The sequence below is a fragment of the Tursiops truncatus genome, chromosome 8 (genome assembly GCF_011762595.2).
Source record: "Tursiops truncatus isolate mTurTru1 chromosome 8, mTurTru1.mat.Y, whole genome shotgun sequence".
NCBI classification, from domain to species: domain Eukaryota; kingdom Metazoa; phylum Chordata; class Mammalia; order Artiodactyla; family Delphinidae; genus Tursiops; species Tursiops truncatus.
Window position 1 is genome coordinate 93598574 of NC_047041.1, and position 27092 is coordinate 93625665.

Below are 27092 nucleotides of genomic sequence, written 5' to 3' on the forward strand. Positions count from 1 at the left end.
CTCCTGTGCCCTCCTCTGCCCATGCCCCCTGGCCTCCTCTCTGTTCCTCAAGCTCACTGGGCTCTTTCCCACCACAGGATCTCCCAGTACCCTGTGCGCCCTGCCTGGGATGGTTTCCCCAGGATGGTAGCTCTTCTCATCTTTTAAGTGTCAGCTAAAACACTTCCTTCTGAGGGGTCTTTCCTGACCATGTCCTCTAAATAGTCACCCTCAAGGCACTATTCACTGCTCCTCCTGAGATTTCCATTCATAACACTTACCTCACTTTGGAACTGTGTAATTATCGTGTGTGTGTGTGTGTGTGTGTGTGTGTGTGTGTGTGTGTGTGTGTGTGTTCTGTGTCTGGTCTTCCTCCTCTGTATTGTAATGCCCATAAGGGAAAAGTAGAGACTTTTTAATACCACTGTGTGCAGTTCCTGCCACATAGTAGGCACCTAATCAGTGTTTATCGAAGGGATGAATGAAAGAATGTAAATTTCATTTGCCTGATAAAAGTGCAATCTCAGCAATGTTGTATTGGTCACAGTAGAAATCCCAGATGCTTCCACGTTGCCTCTCTCTGTCTCAGTTTCCTCATTTGACTAGGATGCCTCAGCACTTACACCCGGCTACACCTGGCCTTGACCCAGCCCCTTCTCTACAAAGTGGAGGCGGCCCCTGAGGTGCTTACTTGAGTTCTCCTCCACTCCAACCTGCTCTTGTCCTTTGGAGAATGTTCCACCCCACCCAGGCAGGTATTCCGAGTTCCCCCAGGGAAGAGAACTTTTCCAGCTCCTTCCAGAGTGGCAATTCTGAGTCCACGGTTCCAGGTAGCACTGGGAAACTACTGCCTACGCATCTGTTATGTTTCCGATAAAAACCCTTGGCCACTGGCTCTAAGTCAGAGCCTGAACTTTAGGGTTAGAGTGGTACCAGATTCAAGTCCCCCCTCTGCCTCTTACAAGTTGTGAGACCTTGGACAAGTCATTTATCTGAGTCTGCATCTGCAGGGCTCAGTACAGAGCAGAGGCTTAACAACATGGTGACCAGGGTCATTATCATCGTTACTGTTACCTCTAACATCAGGTTGAAGTAGATGCTAGGAAGTTTAGGGTTCCCTTCTTTCACCCTGAATCCCAGGGTCTACCCTGGATGAGGGGTTGCCTGTGACTTTTAATACAGAGCTACCAATACCTATGCCACAGCTGACTTGGAGACCTCTGCCTGACTCACCTTTTCCTTCTCAGCCTGGAGAGAGAGCCTCAGGGCACCTTCTTCTGGTCAACAGCTCAACTCACCTGGCTCTCGAGGGAAAGGGGACTGCAAAGAGGGTTGGTTTGTTTGTTTTTGGCTGGAAGAACAGATCTCTCCTCATCTGTCCCTGGTTTGAATCCTGAGTTTCTGAAACAGGATTTCTGCCATCACCCACTTGCCCTGAGCCACCAAGAAGGAGTGCTGGGAAATTGGGATGGGAAACCGGGCTCCAGCAGAGTCTGCCTTGAGAAGAGACCTCACCTGGCCGAGGACAAGCCACCAGTAGACTGGTTTCTATGGTAACATCTGGCTTCCGGTCCTAAGACAGGCTTCCTCCCACCTCCTCCCAGGTAGGCACCTGCCCCCATCTCTGGCTTTGGGAAGCTGCCAGGGTCCCCACCAGGGACCATCTGTGCTGGCTCACCTGCAGGAGATGAGGGAGGGGCACAGGGGGCCTTCTCCAAGGCTGGTACCAAGAAAACACCCCACCCCCTAAATCCATCCACAGCCACATCGCACGGCTCTGTCCTTGCCAGGCATCTGCCCAGGGAGGGAGACAGAACAGATGCCAGGGTTCCAAGCTCTTGAAATGTTGGGCTTCTAACCGGCTCTGAAAAAATAGAAACTCTTGGGTGGAAAATTACCACCGGCTCCATTAGCAATTAAGCAAATGAGAAGAGGCTGACTCAGAGCCTCAGGTAACATCACATACTGTCTGGAGGAGCGGGTGGCTGTCAGGACACCAGGCCCGGGGCAGGGAAGGCAGGTACACGTGTACGTGGGTTTAGTCCATTTTATGCATGAGATTGGAGGCCAGAGATACATGTGAAAAGTCTCAATTCCCAAATCACAAAATGTTCAAACTTGAAGAGTGATCATTTTGTCCACATTTATTTTACAGATGCGGGCACAAGCCCAGAGGCAAGTGACGTGACCAGGGCCATGAAGATGGCAGTGACAAAGCCCGGCTGGGTTGCAGGTTCTCAGCTCCTAAATGCAGTGCTCTAGATTTGAGTTATTTCATAGACAGGAGCAGGCGGTTCAGGGGGAAGCCCCGTATAAAACGATTCCTGAACACTTCTTGCCTCTTCCGTTTCTCTTTTATATAAACCCAGACTCTCAAATGTTAGTTTTGGGCTCCAGGAGCCATATTCGTAGTTGCCTGTGAAACATAGTCTACACAGTATTGAGCTACGTGGGATAAAACCCACTTCTATTTAATTATGGAAATTTAAATCCTGGCTGTAATTAAAAGGTAACAAATATGTATATGATATAAAATAAGGAATTACATGCACAGACTTGAAAAGCAAAGCCTTTCTTTACGGCTCATTTATCCTCTTTAAGAGCCTTTGGTTTTAATTCCATGTGACCTGGCTGATTGCCTACTGACTTGAAAATTCAGGCCCTTCCCCTGGCTTAGTGCCTGAGCCCCTTCCGGAAGCCAGGGCTGCAGCAGCCACCAGGAGGGCCTAAGATGACAGGATTCTGGAAGTTCCCTTGTCCCTGCCCACCACCTGGAGCACAGGTGAACCCCAAGCCACTGCCCTGACTCTTCCAGTGATGGGAGTACCACTTCGGGGGATGTTAGAGAAGGTCTCTAGTTTCCACCTGATTTTTCTTCTCAAGAATAAAGCTAAATTCCCAAGAGGCCTTGCCCAAGAATGTTCACAGCAGCATTTCCTGTAACGGAAAAAAAAAGAAAAGAAATATCTAAACATACGTCAACAGGAGAATGGGACTGTGATATATTCACGCAATGGAAAATAACACAGCAGCAAAAAAAATAAAGGAACTAGAGCTAAATAAATATGCATGGATAAAGCTCAACATTTTAATGTAGAGCAAAAATAATGTGATGCGATTTAAACTAAAAAACACGAAATATTCTGGAGTGCTCACGGTTTACAGGTACAGGTAGTAAAAAGATAAAGAAAGGTTTGAGGTGAGAAACCCAAAATTCAGGACGGTGGTCTTCTGAGTGAAAGGCTGAGCGGATTTCAACTGTATTTGTCAAGTTTTATAAAACGTGGCAGGGGCTCACGAGTGTTTATCAAATGATTTTTTCTACATTTTATATGTCTAAAATATTAAGTAAAAGGGAACAAAAAACACCAGGCAGCGACCCTGTTGGAAATTATTTATTTACCACTGCAAGATTTTTGCTCCAAAGTGTGACACCAGACATGTGACTACAATATCTCATGCGTCTTTTTGTGCTTCGGTTCATGATTACAAAACAGACACACACTTAGAATCGACAACAGGAACACGGGCAGCAAAAACAAATCCCAAGGACTAGGTCTCTCTTTTGGTGGTCCTCACCTCCATTTGACTTAAGCTGCCCAGGAGTCCTTTACATCCCAAAGGAATTGCCCCTGAAGAACTGCTCTCCCAAACTGTTCTCTCTACGTAGCTTTGTTTGGGGTGATTTGCCATTGAATCCACACCAAGAGTCACATCTCAGATTGGACAGATGTGTGCAAGGTCTTGATCAATAGGCACTCAACAAATATATACTGATTTGAGGCAAGGAGTGAGTTGCAGGTTAATGAGATTCGACTCCCAATTCACCTCTGATTCATGCACTTCTTAGAAAATGCTTCCTGGCAAAGGACAAGGTGTTCCTTTCAAAAAAAAAAAAACCACCAGATGCATTCACACAGACTCGATTACTCTAACGTGGTAGTAAATTGCAAGTGTATCTGGTACAAGGTAAGCTGATGCAAAGATTAGTGAAGTTTTTTCATCTGGCAGTCTGATATCTCTGGGTAATTTAAAATTCACTGAGCTGGAGTTTTGGTGGAAAAGCACAGCTTTTATAATCTCGTCTATCGTTAATTACATTTACATAGTGAGCTATAAATTGTCATTAGGTGAACGGTAATACTCAATGTCACGAATTTCTAGGCCAACTGCTGAGGTGTCTGATGACTTTACCATTGAGAACTCAGCTAGGACTCTGATTTTTATGCCGTTTACATAAAAATGTGTCTTTCCTGCCTACTCCCCTATCCAGTCTTCATTCATCAATTCATTCAACAAATATTTATTGAGGGTGCATGAGCCAGTTCTATTCTAGGCATTTGGAATATACCAGTGAACACAACAGGCAAAAACCCCTGCAAAATCTGCCTCATTTCTATACAACCTTGTTAAGTGAGGTGATGGCTGACACCTAACATGTTAAGCAGTGACATTTGACTCCCATCACTAAACCTTTGAGATCCAAAGAAATGAATGCCTCATGATAGGATGACTGTGGGTGGAGTTGGTATTCTGGGATTAGGGGCCCCATTAACTCACCTCAAACATCCTTTGGTGTGACTGTAAGGCAGGTGAATGGACTTATAAGGAAGTAGAACCCATGTCTCCTGAATTTAAGTCTAGAATCCAGACTTTTTTAGATCGGAGTAGAAGATATTACCAAGAAGAGAGTACTGGTCAGCTTACATAGGGAATGTTTTGTTCTGTTTCAGCATGCCAACCAAAAAAGGGAGACCAGAATGGTGAGGGGGTTCTCAAAAACATGTCGTAGGAAACCACTAACAAATGCCTTGCCTAAAAATACTTGGCAGACGGTGGTCAGCCTTAATGGGAGAGATTTCCAGTTACGTGAAAGAATTTCCCATTTGAGAGGGATTAGATATTTTTCTGTTTCTTCAGGGGATAGGTGGAAATTATTTCTAAATGCTTTTCTACTTTTGTCCAGAAAGGAAAAATAACGACAAAACGTTGATATGTCTCTACTTAGATTCTTAGGGAGAGACCAAGAATGATTTGACTTGTTAAAGGACTGAAGGAAAGGAATTCATTTTTAGGTCAGGGGCCTGGGTGACATCTGAAGGAGTTTAGATGTCAGTATTAAAGAGTCCAAATGTAGAATCCATGGTTCTGGAAATGCCTGGGATGATTCTGGCGCTTTCCGGGCATGGTCAGTTGCCAACATGAAGCTTAAAGATGATCTGCTGGCAGCCTCGGAGTTTGTTTCTAGCCAGGGATGCCTATAGCTCTCAAGCACAATTTCATCTATCACATCATTCACAGAGACAGAGCTGCCACGTCACTAGTCCTATTTTATGGATGGTCAACAACAGAACCCAGGAATCCTGGTTCCCAGGCAAAGATTATAACCACTCAGCAAGGCTCATAATATGATTAATGATGTGCAAGGCTATTTGGAATAATCAGGTAGTGATTTGAAACCTAGCTGCTCATTACTTACTAATGAAAGTGATAGGTTCTAAAAACAGAGGGACAGGGGCACATTTGCAAAAGACCTCCTTTCCTTCTCTACCTCCACAGAGCCAGACTAAATTATGTGCCCCAAACTGAATTTCTTCTCAAGTGGCTGGTATACTGAGAAGGGATGCGTTTGACTCAGAGGGTCACTTCGGTGATGCTGGTGGACATGACAACCAGCACCCAATAACTAACGGGGGATCCCACCTATTCCTGGTCAGGGAAGGTCTCCCCAAGTATAATATAAATTGATTTTGAGATGAAACAATACAATTATTCAATAGAAAGCACAAAATTCAGTCCAAGAGCAGGATCTGAAAAGCACAGATGAAAACATTAAGAATTCAAATGATGACATTAAAAACGGAGGCTCCTATATTTTACACCAACAGTTAGGATGTCCAGCATCGACACTGGCAGCCCCAGGGTGTTGGGGGCCTGACGAGGACTGTGAAATCCTGCCTGGGATGTTGTAAAAGGGATCTCTCCAAGTGCGGTGCTCCAACCTTGGCATGCAAACTACTCTGTGTTTGTTAAAAATGCAGCCTCCTGGGGTGCAGCCAGGATTACGGATTCGGAATGTCTAGAACAGGGCCTGGGAATCTGCTGGTGATTCTCCACGCACTAAGGTTTGAGAACTGCTGGGTTAGTTAGTGCCTGGGGTCGGTAGCACGATTTCATGCTGGCTAAGATTCCATCTGCCCTGACAATCTCTAATTCTTATGAGATGATCCAGGATACATCATTTCTGTCACCCTTTTTGACACACTTATTTTTAAAAAGCCACATTCCTTGCATCCATTATTCCCCAGATTAAGCATTCCCTGCATCTGGCCTGACCCCCGCTGCAAAACCTGCACACAGACCGTATATACGATAAGCGTCTCTTCAATCACACAGGTAAGCAAAACGCATTCCTCCTGACCCAAATGTCCCGTCTCCGCCCTGCCCGGCCTTGCTTGTTTTTAAGAAACAGGAGTGTGATGGGAGAGGAAGAGGGTCCTGGTCTTCACACACACATCTGTCTTCTGGTGTCAGAATGCGAAGGGGGCACAAGAGGAGGTCGTGGAGGACAGTGGGGCTGGGAGCGGGCTGCGCCCGAGGAGGGTGGCGGCCTGGGCGGCTGGCTACAGGCGCAGCTGGTGCCACATGGCGATCTGCCGGCGCGGGTTCTTCAGCATCTCCTCCCAGTGGCTGCGCTCGGAGCCCGAGGCGTGCAGGCCCAGGCTGCAGCGCCCAAGCGGGCAGCTCTGCCCCTCGGCGCCCTGGCCCAGCACGTCCAGCTCCACACTGGAGGCCCGCAGCAGGTCATCCGGCAGCTCAAACATGATCATCTCGTTCCACACGGGGTTGATCTTGTGCTTGGCGCGTTTCGTCTGCTTCTTCTTCAGCTTCCGAGCCTGGTGCTTCAAGGTCACCTTGACAGAGACATCTGGGGAGAGACAGGGGGACAGAGACAGAGAGAAGGGCCGAGAGTGAGCTTCTGGGGCATGGTGGGGCCTGGGACGATATTCCCTCTTGGGGATGGAGAGACAGGCTCTCTGGCTCAAGATCTGCACTGAGGCACCCTCTCTACCACCCCTCCCCCACCTCATGGGCCATGTATTCACTCAACAGCTATTAAATGCCCACCATACGGCAGACACTGATCTAGACATGGGGATACGGCAGAAGCTCCTGCCTCAAGTGTGGAGAACAGACCATTGCACAATATATATGGCTGGTCATCAGGCGGCCCATGACTGGGTCACGCTAAGGTACAGCCAGGAATGTTCGTCATGAGCCCTTCCGAGCGCCTTCACGTCCCACATCAAACCAGGCCCAGGATGACGGCTCAGACGTCCTGCAGCTTCATTTTTTTTTTTTTCTTTTTGCGGTACGCGGGCCTCTCACTGTTGTGGCCTCTCCCGTTGCGGAGCACAGGCTCCGGACGCGCAGGCTCAGCGGCCATGGCTCACGGGTCCAGCCACTCCGCGGCCTGTGGGATCTTCCCGGACCGGGACACGAACCCGCGTCCCCTGCATCGGCAGGCGGACTCTCAACCACTGTGCCACCAGGGAAGCCCCTGCAGCTTGATTTTAAACTCAGACCAGAAACACTAAGCCATCCGTATGTCTTCATCCCCTCGGTTCTCCGTCCAGGCGTTGTTGTCTGTTCCTAGGATAGCAGGTCTCCTGCTGGTTGGTTGAGTTCTTCTCGTCTGTGCTTCTGCAAGTTTTACTTGAGGATCCCGACCTCATGCGGAGGGTGAGGGCAGCCTGCCTTGACCCCCAGGAGAGCTCTGCACCCCAGGAGACTGGCCGACAGGCCACTAGAAAAGCTTTCTCGTAACATCACGAGGCTTAGGACTCAGACTGTGTTTTCATGAGTCAGGGTTTCCGAAGCCAATGTGAGCGTAATTGTTACCCTGTATTTATTGCTATAATTATCACCCCCAGGTGGTTAGTTTGTTATTTCAGCAGAGATATTTGAGAGATAAAGTGTTGAGCTGTAATTGTCCTGACAGGAGCTATAAAAATTAAAAAAAAAAAAAACGGAGGAGGAGGCAAAGTATTGTCTGGAAGGGATGAGGAAATTGCAATGAATTCTGACCTTTGGCACAGGAATCTGTCAGCCAGACCAACTCTTCTGACTGCATTCGCCAAAAATCTCTTGCTCAAAGGTTCTGAATGCAGAGGCAATTCTTTATTTGTTTGCTGCTATAAATATCTATTTATTTATATCCTGCTCTGAGCACTTGGCTCCAGGTCCAGGTATCCTAGGGCTGACCAACGTTGCTTTTCTGCTCTGACAAGAGAGGCTGTTTGGTCCTTAAGACTTGGGGCCTGTGCTGGGGTGTCCAGAGGGAGAAGCCAAGGCTCCCAGAGTGCTGAAGAGATGTTTATTGGGGTACACACACAGACGCCACCTTAGCCTGTGCACCCCCACGCCGTCTGCTGTCACCCACACTCAGCTGGTGTGGGGATGGCAGGCTGGCAAAGGCTGGGGAGAGAGGGGAGCCTAGGGTGGGTGTGGGGAGTAGAGTGATGGCTAGCTGAAACTGGGGAGGGAGAACCCTGGCTTCCCGACACCGGCCCGGAAGGTGGGTCCAGCCAGGTCCGGTTGAGGAGCGCTGGCCTAAGTTTTCCCTACAGCCCAGACACTCCGCTCCCTGGCTGCAGTCTGATTCTTGGCTTCCTATGACCCATGGGTAAGGCTGATTCTTCTTGTGATGGATCCGCAACATAGGGAGCCCCAGGTAGCTCATTCCTGGGCCCCAGTGGGTGGGATTGGCGCAGGAGTGAATGCATGTGACTTTAGAGAAGTGAGTGTGTCCTTCCAAATTGGTTTGTATGTTTGGGGTGGAGGACACAGCTGAGGCTGACTCCACAAACGCACTCATGTTCCACATCCCTGCTCACCTGTGCCCACTGCCTCCCAGGTGCCACCCCCCCTCGCAGTGGGAGGGGCCCTAGCTCCCCTCTCACACCTCACTCACCCTTCCCCAGGAGCTCCTTGGACTGATTAGCATGGAGGTTCTTGGCCTTAATCAGCACCAGTAGGAGGCGGTTGGCAGCCGGGAGGTAGCTGATGGAGAGAAGGACCTCTCCCGTTCCTGCAGACGGCTCCTGAAACAGAAGAGGGGATGCAGGAGGTGAGTCTCATTTAGGGATGCCTTCTGACTCCCTCACCATCGCTGAGGCTGGGATCACACTAGCCTTGTATCCAACGGGCATCCTGGAAAGAATTTACCCATCAGCACTGCTTTCTCCACCCTCGCAGAAGGGAGGAAGGTACAGAGTTCTGTGTAGCGTGTGTTTCAATACAAGTTTTTTTCATTTGCCACAAAACGTGATTTTCCAAACAGTTTATATTCAAATCCAACATATAAAACAGATCAAAGAGATGCCATTCAGGATGTGGCAGGGCCAGAGGGCCTGGACCCCCTCTCACCTCCAGCACCCCCGCCCCCGGCTCCTGGGGCGTCTGTATAGAGCCCTAGCGTTCTAGGGAACAGAGTTTGAGAACCACTGCATTGACTGATCAGGTCCCTGGGGCAGCGGGCTGCTGTAAGACATTACTCTGCTTGAAAAAATAATCCCTTCCAGGCCCTGCAGGCCTGAGAGAGTCAATAATGCGATGTACTAATGCTGAATAGGGCCTGGCTTGGTCAACAGCATGGCCAACCGTGTCAACAAAAGGCCGGGCCTGTGAGGGGAGGTACCACACCAGAGACACTGGCAGTAACTGATTTGCAGGAGGTGTTGATGCCTCCGGCAAGCGTCCAGCATGTCCATCCCCCACCGGCAGCTTTACAGAGTGTCTCCACTGAAATCCCTACAAGAGTTTGCTTGGAATTTCAACAAATCCATTGAGGGACGAAAACGAGTGAAAGAGACACCACAGGAGGCAGGTCACAGCCCAAGGGGAGTGCTAAGAGTATAGACGCTAGAATTGCTTGTCTGGTCTCAGTTCCAATCATACCATTTACTAGCTGTGTGACCTTAGGCAAGTTATTTCTCTTTCCAAAACTTCCATTTCCTCATCTGTAAAATGGGAACAATAATATCTCCACCCAATGGGGTTGTGAAAATTAAATGAGTAATTATTTAACGGCTTAGAACAGTGCCTGGCACACACGACAGCATCTGTCCCCGTGCTTTGACGATTACCATTAGTTATCAAGAAAGGACAATGACTACTTCTTGAGTTGATTAAGTGGGAACATTGTTTCTGGGTGAATGGGAGCCAGTCTGTGCTCAGGGAGTGAAGCTGGATGGAGTAGCTGGCCAGCCCTCTGCCGGGGTCACACCTTTCATCCAGGAAACATGTCTTCAATAGGACCGGAATGATTCAACTAGCCCTAAGTGGCTAGTTATGTGATGGAATGATTCTGGGAGATGCCAGGAATTTGGTAATGGCATTAAGGGTAGCAGCTAACATGACACACTCTGTGCTGGGTGCAATTACAGTATCTATCCCCCAAGCCTTCATCTCCGCAAAGCCATCCCCAGCACCCAGCTGACGCACAATACATATTTGTGAGAAGGAAGGGTGAGACATCCCATTTAATCTTGACAACAAGAGTAAGAGGGATACTAACCTCGTTCCCATTTTAAGCATAAGACCCTGATGCTCAGAGAGGGCCCTTCACTGCCTGAGGTCATGTAGCCAGTAAGTTGCAAAACTGAGCCTTGAATGGGGGTCTGGTTTAATAGCAAAGCCCCAGTCCTAAACCCGTGGTCCTCCAGCATCCTCGGCGGACAGACCTCTCATTTCACAGTAAAGGAACTGAGTTCAGGCATGTGTACTGAGGGGTGGCAGCTGAGCTGGGATGGGCACCAGCCTCCTGATTCAAGATCACTTATTGGAGGTCCACAGTTGTTGGCCTGGGCTGTGGCCACAGGGTGACCAAGTGAGAGCAGCCTGGGCCCATCAGCCCGTGAAGGGCTCACCACCTCTGTGTAGGGAGCCGCGAGCCCCAGATGAGCCCAGCTGGCTGTGCCGCAGCTGGAGAATTTGAACAGCATCTGCCCCCTCGGCTCTGCTGTTTAAAGTACCTGCTGACAAAAATAACCCGCTTTCTTTCTCCATCTTTTCTCTGTTTTTTCCCGCACCCACCACCCCTGCGTCTTTCTCTTGGGTTCTCAATGAATCATTCCAGCCGCCCTTGGAGTGGGTCACTCTGTGGTCCCTGGTGACGCACATGCCACTTTTGGCTGAGTGTCTTCCGGTGAGAACTGGGGCACCACTGGCACCTCCTTTAACCCATTCTGACCGAGAGAAGAAAACCACGTGGGCTCCAGCAACTGATGGCTCCGCCCACTTTGTTCAAATCGGCCCGCACCCTCCAGCTAGTGGGGGCAAGGGGCTCCCTAGCCTGGCCTTGGGGCTCTCATACACCGAGAGCCCCATCTCAGACTTCTGACTCCACGCCGCCTTCTGAGATTGTTCACACTTGCGGCAAGCAGGCCAGCGGTCCAAGTGGATGTGCGAGTATATTTGCGGAACAGTGACGGCTACGATGAGTGTAACGATCATTAGGATGGATGAGCCGTGAGGGCAGGTCTTTTGTCTTCATCACTGCTGTGTCCCCAGCTCCCAGCACTGTACCTGGCACATGGTGGGAACCGAGCAAAGTATTTGTGGAATGAATGAATCACTTTTGTTCTTCTAGGGGAAAGGATGGAAACAGGTTAGGTGCCTGGGATTTCTGCCCAGATAGGCTGCATTTCTACGATTGGGAAGCAGCACCAGACTCTCCAAAGCCCTGGGGTGGAGCCCCTCCATCTCCTGAGGAAGCTGGTTTACCAGATGAACAAACCAAAGTGTCGGGTTCCTCTTCCCCGGGGGGCCCAGGCTGTGCTTCCACACAAGTCCCAAATCACACACTAATTAGAGCGTGTGCTCGGGAACAGCCGGGGTCCAGCTGACAGTGGCTGTCAGTGTTTATCAATTTGCTGAGGCTGGGAAATAGAGGAAGATAAGGCGAAGAAGATATCATAGCCAGAAGTGGAGCAGGTGGGGCGTGAAAGCGTACTCTCCCCTCCCTCGGGGCTCATCAGGAAAGGCGCCGCTGACTGCTGTCTCGGGCATTGCCGGGCACTTACATCCCACAGCGGCAGGAGGACGACCCGGGATTTCCAACCAGACTGACCTGGCCTCAAGGCCGAGCTTGCCAGGTCCCAGGTGGGTGACCCCACGCGGGTCACTGAGCTACTCTAAGCCTCAGTTCTCTTGCCTGTAAATGCCACAGGCCTGGTGTCACTTCCGCCTGGTTGATTAGGGACAGAACTTTGGCAAAGTTCGAAGCATAGCAACGGATAGATGGCAAAAGCTCAAAAATTAGTGTCTTTGTTAGTATTTTTATTACTCCAGCGTGGGAGTCAGCAAACTTTTGCTGACCAGATAGTAACTATCGTAGGCTTTGCAGGCTATACAGTCTCCAGATAAGGCACTGACCAGCTGGTTGAGAGACTGGTCATCCAGAAGGTTCCCTCTAGGCACCATCATGGCAGAGCCTTGGACCTGGGGTCCTAAATAGCCACACACTGTCCTGCAGCCCTGACCTTCCTCGACACCCCCCGCCCCCACTGTCCTGGCCTGTGGGGAATGATGGTTTGCTCTCCAAGGAACCTCTCTCTGAACAGCGAGGCATCTCAGCAGACGCTTGTTTCCCACTCATGGCTTCTGCAGCAGCAGAGGGGTGGGGAGAACCGTCCCAGGCTACAACCAACACCCCCTAGGCCTGGTCAGTCCTTCAAAGCCCAGCACAAGCACCACTGCACACCAGGCCTTTTAGAACTCCCCATCTGAGCGCTTCAGTTAGGCCCCTCTTAGATGCCTTATGTCAGATGTCATCAGCATCATAGCCATCATCACCGTCATCGTCATCTGTTCCAACTTCTCCCTCAGGCCTGTACTTTCTACGAGTAGAGGGGCTCTGCCCGGCGCTCCTCTCCCCTGCAGTGCCTGGCTCACACTAGGTGCGTGGGGAGTATGAGTGGTTGTAAATGGGATAATATTGTTAGCACCAGAGCCAACTCACTCACAGTGCGATGTTTTCCATGATGGCGAGGTCAGGGGTGGGTGTGTGCGTGGCAAGCTAGAAGCAAAACTAGACACCAGGAATCCCCAGTCCTGAGCTATCAGTCTGCTCCCCTCCCAGCCCCCCACCCTATTCAAGACTCCACCTCACTTTGATAACCCGCCTCCCTCTCCAGACCCCCGCCCCTAGCCTGGGAAGTTCTCCGAAGTTTGTTCCATGAGCACCGGCCCAGTCCTGCATCCCATGTGCCACTAACAGGTTTTACCTCTCCCGGGGAGAGGCAACCCTACCTTAACTGAAGTCTTCAGCTCGCCCCACTGGGCGGACCCCAGAGGCACCGACACCCCATCCAGGCCCAGGCGCAGCTCCCCGGCCACACTGTGGCGAGAGAAGCGGTCGCAGGTCCTCAGGGTCAGTGTCAGGGTCGCTGTGGGGAGCTCTCCCTCTGCCAGGGGGAGCACGAGGCCTTCCTCCCACGTGGTGTGCAGCTGCCGCTTCTTCAGGGCCGTCTGGGCCTCCACGGAGCCCATCGTGTTGGCCACGCTGCCCTGGATATAGCAGTCACAGCCTCCGTCATGGTCACTGGTCACAGCTGCAGCCGGGGAGAAAGCAGCCAGATGTAGGGCTTATGAGGACCAGGGGAAGGGAGAAGCAGGGCCCTGCTGTGAGCTGCAGAATCCGCCTTAGTCGTCATGACCTCAGGCGTCTGAAAGACCCCGCCGGGGCTGACGACACTGGCTTCGTGGAATCGCCTTTCAGTAAGACATTTAGAAATGGGAGATCTTCCTCATGACTCTGAGATTTCCCCAAGGCTCCAGGGCCCACAAACTGCTGATGATTTTCATTCGTCTTGCTGCTGATTCCATAATTCGTTTGCTCTCTACATTAAATACTTACCACACAACTACCTGTGATATAAATCGCTTGGCCGCTACCTCATGACTGCTGTCTTGCATCTGAACTTTGGGGTTTTTAAGGCTTCCCCGTGTGGAAATTTGCACCTGTGGAGCTTTTATGACTGGTTCCTCAGTGATCATTTGAGAAGTGGTAGCCGGCGTTACCCAGGCGGAGAAGATGAAGAACTGAGGCCATGTGTCCTAATAGAAAGAGCCCTGCACTGAGCTTCAGGGGAACTGGGCTTAGTCCTGGCCCTGGCACCAGTTAGCTGGAGTGACCTTAGACAAGTCACCTGACGTTGCTAGACTTCAGTTTCCGAACTGTAAAATGGGACTACTGTGCAGCCCAAATGTAAGAAAGTATATGAAACACTAAAAAAAATCTTAAAAGAAGTAAAAACGAAAAACACACCCTCAAAAAAATAAAATTAAGTACAAAAGTCCAATTCATCCTGTCCCCAGCTTCCAGCTTCCAGGGACCCCAGAATAGTGCATTTTTAGCCCCGATTCCTTTGCAAAGTCTTAGCTTTGTTTGCTGATGGTAAAGTGAATTGTCAGGGTAGGGAGACCAGGGACATCCTGACCCTGTAGGAAAGACTACCTGGTTCTAGGACTACAAAAGCTTTGCTGACCATTCAGAATACCCTCTGTGTCTAGCACAGGCCCTGTCCAATGTCAAAGGCATCTATGGCAGAGACGACTAGCTGTTCACCAAAACCCATTCCCTTCTTTTAACTGGGCACCTGCTAGGCCACATTTCCCAACGTCCTTTGCAGTCAGTGGTCATGTGACCAAGTTCCAGCCAATGGGAAGTGAGCAGGCGTGATGCATACCTTACGTAGGATACAGCTTTTAAGGAACAGTTGTGCGCTCTCCCTGTTCTCCCCATCCTTCCACCTGCTAGATACAGATGACAAGGAGGCCTCAGTGGAAGGAGCCCAGTCCCTGAATCACTATTTGGAGGAAAGATGTCCACCAACCAGGAATCTCCACTTTGGACTGGTATATGAGAGAGAGGAAAAACCCCTGTGTGTCTGAGCATCACACACGTCAGGGTCTTGTTTGTTACAGAGTGAAAATCTAGTACCCAGTGCTACCTCCAGCCACAGATGCTCTGGGGAGACAAGCACACAGAAGGCCGTGAAAGTCAGCTAAGAACATACCTTCCAGGTGAGTCACAAATAGTTCCGCCTTTTGCCTGTCGTAGTCCAGACAGTAGTGAAGTTTGGGAGCTTGGTTCCATCTGGCAGCCTTCTCTGGGTTCCAAGTCTCCATGACACAGACATCCTCCACCACACCTGTTAAGAAGGTAAAGCCATTACTCCCACCCACGCTGGGGTCCTGTTTTCCAGATCATACCTTTTCCATCTCTGCCACAAATCCAAACCCAAAGCTTCCTAACCAGGTGCAAAATCATGGTGGCTGCACCAGGGGACCACCTGTGGTCCCGGGCATTACCATTCAAGGGACCATCACAGCCCAGTGGGCAAGACATGGGCTTTGGCGTCAGACATGAGCTGTTACATAATAGTTATGTGACCCTGGACAAGTTACTTGACTTCTTTGAACCTCAGTTTCCTCATCTTTACAATGGGAATGATAGCAGTTCCCTCTTCCTGGGGTTCCTGTGAGCATTAAATGAAATAAAGTGAGAAAAGTACTTAGCCCAGGGCCTGGCCCCTGGTGAGCTTTCAGCAGGGGAAACTGTCACAGACTGTGTGGTCCTGATCATCCTGTTTCAAGCAAATCATTCCCCAGCCCATCTCCAGCTCCATCTCTCTCACAGAGTCTAATCCCTGCTCCCCAGGAGTTCATGGCTGGAAATAAATGTCAGAGAATTAGTCAGGCAGGAGTAGATACTGGAGGGCAAGGCTGGAGATAGTGGATTTGACTTTAGAGCATGCTCAGTAAATACTTGCTGAATGAATGAATTTAATTCAGAAGTTCTGAAAACTACAAATATTGCTCACTCTGCCCCTCACTTGGACAGGAGCCAAACATCTAAGATTCTCATTAGTCAAGCATAATGAGAATGAAAGAATCCAGCAGCTGAGGAGACTCCACTTGTAGCAAATTGGAATTTAATTTTTTTTTTGCTTTTCAGGACTAATTTAAAGGGCAGAAATATAAAAGAGTATTTAATTTCCAAAATGGTTCATTACTGGGTTCCTGCAAGTAGTGAAGACTCTCCCTGGTGTGTCTAAGCAAGGAATGGGTTGACCAGGATGTGAGCACAATGTGTAAAGCCAAACGAACACCCACCCAGGCCCCGGGTGGCTTCCAAGGGCAGCACATGGACAGTGTCAGAGGGGGCTTGCCTGGCACCCAGAGCTCTCGGGTCTCAGACTGCTTCAGCCTTCAAAATCAAAACCAAACCGAGACCAAACCAAACCCAGCACCCCTGGGAAATGCAGAAGCAGCTTCACCTTCAAAAACCAGGACCCCGTATATGTATAACCGATTCACTGTGCTGTACAGCAGGAAGTAACACAACATTGTAAATCAACTATACTTCAGTAAAAATTAAAAAAAAAAAAGAATCGGGAGCCTGAGCTCTAAAAGGGGCTGATGAGAATCATTGATGGTGGGAGTAGACTGAGTTGCGCACATCATGGGGACAGTGTCTAATCGGGCGTCCTCTCCCTCTGCACACCCTGGCCTCTGGTCAGTATTTGCTGAACCAAACAGCTCTTAGATTTCAGTGGAATCAGAACTTGGTTGTTGCCTTCTGTGGTGGGGAAAGGAATGAGGAACCAGAAAGAGAAAACAAATGGATGTGTTGTGAATTCTTCAAAGTTTCAGACTCTGAAGTACTCTGCTGCTGTCCTTGGTGGAGAGTGGCCAAGCCTGGCTTCATCCCAGCCTCGAGAAGTCTGGGGCTCCCAAGGAGCCCTCCTGTGATTCTGCTTCTGATTCTGATTACCACTCCCAAGGGTCCTCATGCAAATTGTTCCCCACCCTCCAAGCTTAAGCTCTCAAGGCCTCAATGGGTTTATTTTCATTTAAAATGTGAGCTGGCAAACCTGGAGGCTAAAAGCCAACCAGGATTCGCTCCTGCCACCAGCACTACCTGTATTTGTTCTTGAAGAAATGCCAGCGTAATCACTGTAGTTCTGGGCTGGGTTGGTGGGGGGGCACCTGTTCACTGGCCAGCGTGGTGCTCGCCCCAGGCCAGAAGATGCCTTAGCCAGTTACGCTGCTCCTGTTTGCACCATCTCCCTCTCCAGCCACACAAACCATGTAACGATCCATTCTCCTGGCTGGATTTTTTGTCTCCTTATGAAAGTCTGCATGCTCCCTTGGGTTAGGCGCTGTCTCTGCCTTCATATCTGCCCCAGTGTCCAGCATAGCGCTGTACACAGAAAGGTGTGACATTCTTGATGTTGATGGTGATGAGAAGGAGAATAGAAACAATACTAATGATGATGTTTTGATTACATCCTTGGGCCAGGCTCTGAGTTAAACACTTTCTATGCATTATTATGTTTATACTTTACAACAACCCTACTGGGCAGGTGATAGTATGATCCCATTTTATATACGAGGAAATTGAGGCCCCCAAAAGATTAGCAACGTGACCAGGGTCACACAATGGGTATATAAAAGGGGAGAGATTAAACCCATGACTCTGAAGCCTGTAGTTTGACCGCAGCTCTTTATCCCCTCTCTATAGTGGTGCCCATGTCTAGAAAGGGACTCTCCATTTCCCAGTGGAAAGTTGGAGGCCTTGGGGAGACGCAATGTGGGAACATGCAGGGAATAAAGGGCTAAAGGACTGTAACTCCAAGGTGCTGTGCCCACTGCTTGCCCAGTGTCCAATGCCACGGACACTGGGGCTGGCCATGCCCACCATCTACAGAGATGCTTTCACCCCTCGCTGAGTACTGCCCATGGAAGAGTGAGGGGCAGAGATCCCTACCATTCTGAGGAAGGACGAACAGCTCCTCTGTGACCTGCCTCTTGAGGCGGCTGTCATTCGGGGCCTGGGGGCTGGCAGGTGCAGCGGGCTCCGCTGTGGTCTTCAGCGTGTAGTCAGCGTAGTTGATGACCTCGGGGGCCGTCACAGCCGGCCTGGGGCCGTAGATATCTGGGAACTTGAGGAGGGCTCGGGGCTGAACGGGCTCTGTGGACTTTTTGACATTGAACTGCACACACAAATCACTCTGATTAGTCCACGAGAGGATCTCCTGCCTGTTCCCACCCCCAGAAATGACAGTAGATGACCTGAGCTTTCAGGGGAGGCAGAGGGAGGGCTGTGGCTCCTTTCTGCTCTGAGGACCATGACTTGGGAAGGCAAAATGTCACCTCCAAGCGCAGCAGAACCCCCAACATCATGAATCACGCCGGGGCCTGCTGAGATGTCAGCCCTGTTCGTCCATCCCCCCTGCATCCATCCCCCATGCACCCTACAGCTGTGCCCCAGGCCTATCACGGTGGCCTTCCCTCCACTGCTCTCATCTGTGCCACCTGCCTCTTTGTTTTCCCTCCTCCTAGTTTTCTCTCTTATTCCTCCTCCCCCTCCGCTTCTCCACCCAATGGCTCAGAAATGTCTGTGGCCCCACAGACATTTGCAAGACATCCAAACTCCTTGCAGTGACCGATAAGTGCTTGCCCAGCCTGGCCCTGCTCATCTTTCTGACATTGCCCCCAAACCCCTTTCCAGCCACTGAGCAACCCGCTTCTCAAACAGGCTGAACTCTTTCTGAGTTTGGCTTCTGGCCCCCAACTCCTCCCCGCAAACCACTCACCCCCACCTCCACCAGCTTTAAATTAAGTCCCTCCTCCAAGCCTGTCCCTCCTTATCACCACATCCAGCTTTGCTTTACAGCATCTCTCTCACCCTGTATTGTTTTCACCATAGCCTGACCTGTTTGTGGTCAGTCTCTCCCACTAGTATGTGAGCTCCACAAGCACAGGGATTATGTCTTGTCTTGTTCCTGCAGTGTCGGCTCACGGGGAGCACACAATACATACTTGTGGCTAGGGCTGCCATGTTCAGTTGTGTGCTCTGTGCACTGCACAAAGATGTCTGGATGCGGAGCAAGTGGGGGCTGAAATGCAATTTGTGCGCCCCTCGCCCAGCTATGTGCCCTGGGGTAGGGCTGAGTCCACCTGGGGGAAAGTCCATCTTTTCTTTACACAAAGACCCACCTGCTTGTCAAGTCTTAGGTGAGCAAGGCTGCCTCATACAGGAGTGGAATCTCCTATCTTTGCCTCCACTGGGGACTGAGATGTCTCCTACTTGAGGGATTCAAAGTTATTTAACAGGCAGCAATACCGAGGACCCGTCCAGTCCCCAGGAAATTGAGGGTGGACGAGCAGATCTAGAGCTTGAGTTGCTGACGCACTGGGTGGGCAGCCCACAAAACGGCCCTCAGCTTGAGGCGGGTAACAACCCACAGCAGAGCCCCCAAGGAGCTGCCTGCCCTCCATGCTGTCCTGCTGCCCTCCTGCCCACCCCCCGCCCCCGGCTCTGCTGCTGTTGGAGCGGCTGGCCTGGCGTCAAGGCTGCTCTACCCAGTGGCAGGAGTGACTGAGAGGCTGGGAGGAGTGTGCAGTCCTGGAGGGGGGCGGTGGTTACACTGTTTCAAAGTTCAGGTTTAGTGTGTTTGCGCTCTGTACATTTCACTGCCCCAGGACAACTCCTGGACATTCTTCCCTGGTTGAGACTCTGTCCCCAACCGTTCCTGAAGGAGGCTGGAACTTGATGACGGGAGCATTCCTAACTATCCTCATTGACTGGACAATGGACGGAGAGTCCATGAGAAGGTGCGAAAGTGGTGAGAAGCACGAGCCAGCCTCTCCTGAGCACCCACTTCCTGCGGGCACCCTGAGGGCTGCAGCCCCTGCATTGCCTCATGTATCCTTCAGAACTCCCTAAGGGGCTTAGGGAGGACAAAACCCTTCATTCCCCGCTTGGGAACACTGCCCAGTAGGCTATAATGCAGCCCAAGCTAGGACACCTCTATCCTGATCTCTGCTGAGCGCATCTGGCACGCATGAGCTCGAAAAGCACTTCCGACTTCAATGGACCAAGGTTGCCCTGGACCAGACAGTGCGGGCAGTGACAAGATCAAGCCTAGACCAGCCTGGCCCCAAAGCCCACTGCCCCAGGGGCCCCCAACCTTTCTTCTGCCTTCAAGCCTTTGCCGGGCAGCACCCACCCTTCAGAGACGCTTGTCATTGTTACACATTTCGACTAGGCACCCTGGGAGGAGCTGTATGATTTGTAAAGTCAGGCCCCCCTTTGCACCTCCACCACATTGAGAGTGTCACTGGGCATCCAGGGGCCTGGCTTCTAGTACTGGCCCAACCGTCTGAGCTTGAGGAACTTTTGGCAGGCCATTTCACCTCTGAGTTATCGCTCAAGAGGCAACGTGATTTCAAGGTTTGTTTCACTCCCACAAGCCAGGCTACAAAGAGGTGGGAGACTCTGTTCTTTATTTGCCGGTACAGGTGAGTTGGGGAGACAATCACAAACAGGAGAGTAAATAAGAGTATATTCGGGGCTTCCCTGGTGGCGCAGTGGTTGAGAGTCCGCCTGCCGATGCAGGGGACGCGGGTTCGTGCCCCGGTCCGGGAAGATCCCACATGCCGCGGAGCGGCTGGGCCCGTGAGCCACGGCCGCTGAGCCTGTGCGTCTGGAGCCTGTGCTCCGCAACGGCAGAGGCCACGACAGTGAGAGGCCCGCGTACCGCAAAAAAAAAAAAAAAAAAAAAAAAGAGTATATTTGACAGTTTGGGACTGCCGTACAGAAGCAGGTGGCAGACAGCCTGTGTAAATAACAGGTGGGAGAGAGCAGAGGACACCTGCAGGGGGCAGGCAGAGGAGTCCTGGAGGTCAGGGAGGAGCCAGGGCGTGAGCTAGACCTTGAAGGACAGGGGGTCTGGAAGGCAGAGGGAGGGCTGGGGAGGAAGGCTGGACCCCGGGAGGAGACACACAGAGCAATGGCCGATGTCCCCATGTCTTTTTGTCCTCCACAAAGTGTTACCTGCCTCTAACATTTCATCCGAGTTATGCTAATTATACTATTTCACAATAAAACGGAGAATGGAGGAAGTTCAAGGTCATACCACTGATGCGCAGTCTATAACCAAGCCTCCAGACAGTTCTCACTTCCAATTTGTGTCATTTCCACTGCCTTGCAGCTGTTTTTCAAAAAAAAAGTCCTTATTTGTTTTGGATGCTGGATTCTAAGTGGCAACTGCAGCATCACGGGGTTCGGGCTGCCAAGACTCCCTCCTGTGCGGCAGCTTCCCACGGCTTCCCGCAGGCCACTGGACCGCATCCTCTTCTCAGAGTCACCCTGTTCTGTCACTTCTGCGGCCAGAACGGAGGCTCTTGGGCTGGTCTAGGGAACACTTTTACATTTACACTCGGTTTCATCTCAGTTCAATCATTTTAGAAAAGGGCTATGTTGATTAATTCCCAGTTAGATCAAATTTGGCTGACTTTGCATTTTTAATGGGGAAATAATCACTGGGCTCAGTTTTGAGTGAGGTCCAGTCTGTGTCACCTCAAGTCTCTGCAGAGCCTGAGTTCGAATTCCTCCCTACACAGTGGGTCTCACTTTGTGTGCCCCTGAGAACCTCAGGAGCCTGTAACGGACTAGGCTTTTCTTGGGTGTCCATCAGTATCCGTTCCCTGCTCCCTCTACCTTCCCTCCAGGTCACCAGGCTTTCTGGGTCCCACCCCAGCTCCGGGGCAAGGGTGGGGAGAGGGGTTCTCTTTGGTCTGATTCCAATCGTTCTTGGCATCATCTTGGGAACTGTTTCTGCCCTGGGGAAGCCACCCCAGACAGAATGAAAGGACTTGCTTTGCACGGCACCAGAAGAGATTCTCTCCCCTGCTGAATATGAGGTATGTGGCCCTGCCTCGCGACAGCAAGGTGAGCTGGTCTTAGAACAGAGCCGACAAGGTGGACCACAGAGTAGAGAGACAGAAGGAAGCTATGTCTTTGATGACAGTGTCATTAAACCACCGACTCAACTGAGCCTGAAAGCTGTCCTACCTTTGTACTTCTGGTTACATGAATAAGGTTGTTCTTATTGTTGAAGCCCGTTTGGACTGGGGTCTTTGTGAATTGCAGCCCAAAGCATCCTGAACTGATGCAATGCATTTTTTATTGAGCATCACAGGAGATCATGACCTTGGTGTAGAGAAACCCTACCTAGGCTCAAACATCTCCCTGAGACCCTCTGCATCCAGCCAAACGCATCCTCTTTTACTGTTTATCCTCGTCCTGCCTTGGTAAGATCCTGTATGGCAATGGCTGCCTTTAGTGGAGAATGATTTATAGCCCTTGACCAGGCGAGAAGCAGAGTCTGCTGACCACTACATGAACCTCTCCAAGTAGTGAAAGCAGCAGCTGATTACCTATCTTGTTCCCTTGTACAATCTTCTTTGTTATGTTTCAAAACCCTGGTTCCACCCCATCTTTCAAATGCGTTTATGTTTCCACTTAAATAGCTTAAACTTCAAAGCCCGAGAAGCAGAAAAGAGGTTTGGGACTTGAGGGAGGGAGCCTGGGAAGGGATTATGGTTGGAGCGGATGAGTGCCTGGGAGGAAGGAGGTGCTCAGCAGGGCAAAGCCCATGGGAGGACCTGAGTTCAAGCCTTACACCGCCAGTGTAGGAGCGGCAAGATTTCAAAGTGGGATTCTCTTTCTAAATGCCCTTTGAACCCAGAAAAGACGGTCTGGAAATAGAGATGCAGGATGAATCAGGGAAGGTTTCCAGTGGAGGCGAGTGTTCAACGATTAGGGAATGCCCAGCTGTGCTTGGCATGGCAGGTACAGAGATGCGAGAGACACCCTCACTGGAGCATCAGCCCCTTCTGATTCGTATCCTTGGCTCCTCCCTCCTCACCTGTCTCCGGGGCCATGAGCCACTTGCTTCTCCCCACGTGGCCAGCTCTGCGTGGACACCGACCAGCTTCACATAGGCACAGCCCCAAAGTGTCTTATGTCACACCCGTGCCACACTCCTCTTGCACCTGCCCTGGACTTCTTAGTGGCTGCTGAGGTGTGAGACACCCAGGGGCACTCTGGGTCCACTCAAGGGCAACCCGGATGTGTCAGGAGTTAAAACTCCGTGGGGGAAATTCGACCACTGGGGGCTCCTCCCTCTTCCTCGCTATTCCTCCCAAACAGTTCAGTGACATTTCAGAAGATGACACCTCGAGATCCAGCAGTCGCCCTGGACACCAGCTGGTGGCCGGCTCAGTAACGCTCCCTGTGTGCGCCCCCCTGCCTCCTCTCCTCCCTCCTGCATCCCTGGATGTCACTTGCTGTTGAAGAAAAGCCCGGAGGCCTCTGGCAGGCTCAGCTTTCCTGTCATCCAGGCTAAGACAGATGGCATGGGTGGGGAGGGACAAACCTTCATTTAATGAACAAGTATTTATTGATGCCCTACGACAGGCCAGATCCTACGCTAAGTGTTAGGAACATCGAAGTGAATGAGACAGATGCTGTCCTTTTTTTTATGGGGCTTATGTTGATAAAAAGGAAATTAATTATGTAGTTAATGATCTGTAAACAAATGTTTAACCTTACTAGAGATGTTAGGTGACCCCTTTTGTGACATGATTAATTTTTTCACCTAAAGGCTGTTTATTAATTCGGGTTTTCACTCTAGGGCATCCACATTAAAGCATCACAGCAACCAGAAGTTACGGGTGGGGGAAACAGTCCCAACTGGAAATGGAAACGGATGGCTTTGCCCTTTATACTTGAACTTTAAAGAAAGAGATGGCAGAGTAAGAGAGAGATGAATATAGAGTTTTCAGACGACACCAAACATGGGCCATTGTGGCTGGGGTCTGAGACTCAGCACAGCAAAGTCCCCTTCAGAGGGGAGCTGGGTCAGAGGACAGGGACCTGACAGCCTCTGTCACTCTGGGCTCTGATACTGGCAATTATGCATACTAACATGTGTACAAGAGTTTGAAATACAGCCTTGTGGTCAGAGTTCATGCTCTAAAACAAGACAGCTTGGTTGGAGTCCAGGCTCTGCCAGCTACTCGCTGTGTGATCTTGGGTCTGATTAATTAACCTCTCTGTGCCCCCGGTTTCTTCATCCATAAAAGGGAGTGTTCATAATAGTACCTATCTCCTGAGGTTGGATTGAGGAGTAGAAAAGACAACTGGGTGTAAGCTCTTAGCACAGAGGCTGGCATGGCAAGCCCTTGGCCAATGTTGGAAATACTTATTTGACCCTGGAGTCTATATAAAGTTTTTGATTTATGCATTGGGGCCAGTATCTATATTCTTTTTCATATTGTTTAGCACAAAAGAATATATATATTCTTTTTCATATTCTTCCCATTATGGTTTATTATAGGATATTGAATATAGTTCCCTGTGCTATACAGTAGAAACGTGTTGTTTATCTATTTTATATATAGTAGTTTGTATCTGCTAATTCCCAACTCCTAATTTATCTCTCCCCCAACCCCTTTTCCCCTTTGGTAACCATAAATTTGTTTTCTATGTCTGTGAGTCTGTTTCTGTTTTGTAAAAAGTTCATTTGTATCATATTTTAGATTCCACATATACGTGATATCATATGGTACTTGTCTTTCTCTGTCTGACTTCACTTAGTATGATAATCTCTAGGTCTATCCATGTTGCTACAAATGGCATTACTTCATTCTTTTTTATGGCTGAGTAATATTTCATTGTATATATGCACCACATCTTCTTTATCTGTTCATCTGTTGATGGACATTTAGGTTGCTTCCATGTCTTAGCCATGGTAAATAACAACCAGTAGTTTCTTAAAAGTTAAACATATATCTGCCCTATGACCCAACAATTCCACTCCTAGGTATTTTTCCAAAGAAGATGAAAATATATGTTGACAGAAAGACTTATACGTGAATACTGACAGTAACTTTAGTCATACTAGCCCCAAACAGAAAGCAGCCCAAGTGCCCATCAGCAGGAGAACGGGCAGGTACGTCGTGGCGTATTCTTACAATGGTATAGACTCCTTAACAGTAAAGGAAGGAATTGTGAATATACTCAACAACAGGGTAAATTGCAAAAACATGGTCAAAAAAAGAAGGCATAATACATAAACATCTATACTGTGTGATTCCATTTATATCAGAGTTTCTCAACTCAGGGGACATTTGCGATGTCTGGAGACATTCTTGGTTGTCACGGCTAGAGGTGGAGGCTGCTATCGGGTAGAGGCCAGAATGCTGCTAGCCATCATCCTACAATGCACAGGACCGCCCCCCACAACAAAGAATCATCTCACCCCAATGTAAATAGCGCCAGGATTGAGAAACACTGATGGAGATGAAGTTCTAGGACAGGTGAAACTAATGAATGGTGATAGAAATCAGAACCGTGGTTCTGATGGCTACTGGGGAGAACTGAGTGGTAAGAGGCATGGTAGAAGTGTGGGTTAGAGCCTAGAGGACAGATTTGTCAAAACTGATCAAACTAGTGGCTTGGGATGTGTGCATTTCACTATATGACAACAGTACCTCAATAAAATTTAGATAGAGACACACACACACACACACACACACACACATGCCTCTTGCCCACCTGCTGAATTAGGCTTTCTGGGGTGGGCATAAGAATCTGAATGTTGAGTGAGTGTCCCAAGTGATTCCTACACATGGCCAGCCCAGAACCTGTCTGTGGACCTGTAGTTAGGATCCAGTGGTCTCTGGGTCAGTGTTTCTCAAACTTTCCTTCCAAAGCAACACCAGAGGCAGACGAAGGTAACACGTACTCCAGAGAATGGGAAGTCTTCTGGCGTAATTGGGATTCTTTCTTGAAATCTCCAGTTCTATCTTAAAGTTCATGTGACTTTTTGTATTTGACTCCATATTATTGTTTTAGTATTAAAATGTTTTAAATTACCATCAGGACAGAAAATTTTCGCTTATTTATTTTGTGACTTGGGATATTTCACAGGACACTGGCTAGTACCACATTCCCTCTGCTCCCCAACACACACACACACACACACACATACACACACACACACACACACACACACACACACACACACATGCGTGCTCTAGTGGAGAAGCAGGACTCTTTCTTCCTATGTTGGACAATATGCAATAAATCAAGCTAGAAGTTAACTGAGAAAAACAGTCATTTTTCTTCCAGGGAAGGACCAACTCCTAGAGTCTGTGTGAACAACCATCTGTGCAAATTTTCATTCCAACTGTATAGATAACTCCTCTAAAGAGAATTTGAAGTGCAGCTATAGAAGCTCTTAACAGCCCAAAGCCTTGATCCTCTCTGCCCATTCCCTCTGTGGAGCATCCTTGCACACACCTACAACTGATTGAACCTTCTTGGCTAGCAGGACACTTGTTCATGACCTTGTATTAGTCAGGGAAGACCACCTGCTTTGTAACAAACAACCCCCAACTTCAGTAGCTGAACACAATAAAAGCTGATTTCTCTCAGTCTTAAAGGGTCTGCTGGCTGTTCTCCAAACTCAGAGTCCTCCCAGCCTCTTCCATCTTGTGGTTCTGCCCACCTGTGCCCTGTACTGTTCCAATATGAGCTCACTGGATCCTCATAATAACCCTAGCAGGAAGTGCTGCTATGATCAATCCCATTTTACAGGTCAGGATGCACAGCCAGCTAGTGAGTAGTAGAGGCAAGGTTCAAGCCCGGGCTGGCTCTCTCCAGAGTCCTCTGTTTACCCACTCTGTCGTGCTTCCAGCCCTTTCCCACCTCCTCATATTTGTAGTCATCCTTTACTGTTCACCCATGATTTGTGCCCCTTAGACTGTTGCTTGGGCCACTGCCTGGCCCCGCCACCCCTTACTCTGCCCCTGCATGCCCTTTAGTCAGAGGAAGAGAGTTGAAGTGCTGGTTCCACACTTTGACGTATAGAAATTTCACCTGGGAGAATGTAAAAATCAGATTCCCAAGTGCCTCCCCTGCCTTGACTCAGAGGTCTTGGTGGATCCTAAAGAATCTGTGTGTCTAAGAAGCTCCCTAGGGTGACTGTGACACAGGTGGTCCCTGAGACTCATGCGGGAACGCCCTGGTTTTGGGGAGGTCCTAGAATGCCAGGCAGGGTAGATGGAGAAACGTCCTCTTGTGTGGTGAGCTGCTCACAGGCACGACCTCCTTCTGTCACGTCCTCTCAGCTCCCCACAGACAGTTCAATGATGATTGATGGAATCAATGCGTGGATGGCTGGTGA

General features: G+C 49.8%; 1 protein-coding gene across 1 annotated transcript in view; it reads right to left on the reverse strand.

The window, feature by feature from the left end:
- Window positions 1–5988: 5988 nt before the first annotated feature.
- Window positions 5989–27092, reverse strand: part of SYT13 (synaptotagmin 13) — a 39514-nt gene continuing 18410 nt past the window's right edge. Inside the window, exons 2-6 of the mRNA XM_019947806.3 lie at window positions 17819–18044; window positions 15063–15197; window positions 13294–13595; window positions 8954–9083; window positions 5989–6907 (exon numbers count right to left, since the gene is read on the reverse strand). Coding sequence (XP_019803365.2) covers window positions 6603–6907; window positions 8954–9083; window positions 13294–13595; window positions 15063–15197; window positions 17819–18044 — 1098 coding nt within the window. The 3' untranslated portion in view covers window positions 5989–6602. The remainder of the gene's footprint in view (window positions 6908–8953; window positions 9084–13293; window positions 13596–15062; window positions 15198–17818; window positions 18045–27092) is intronic.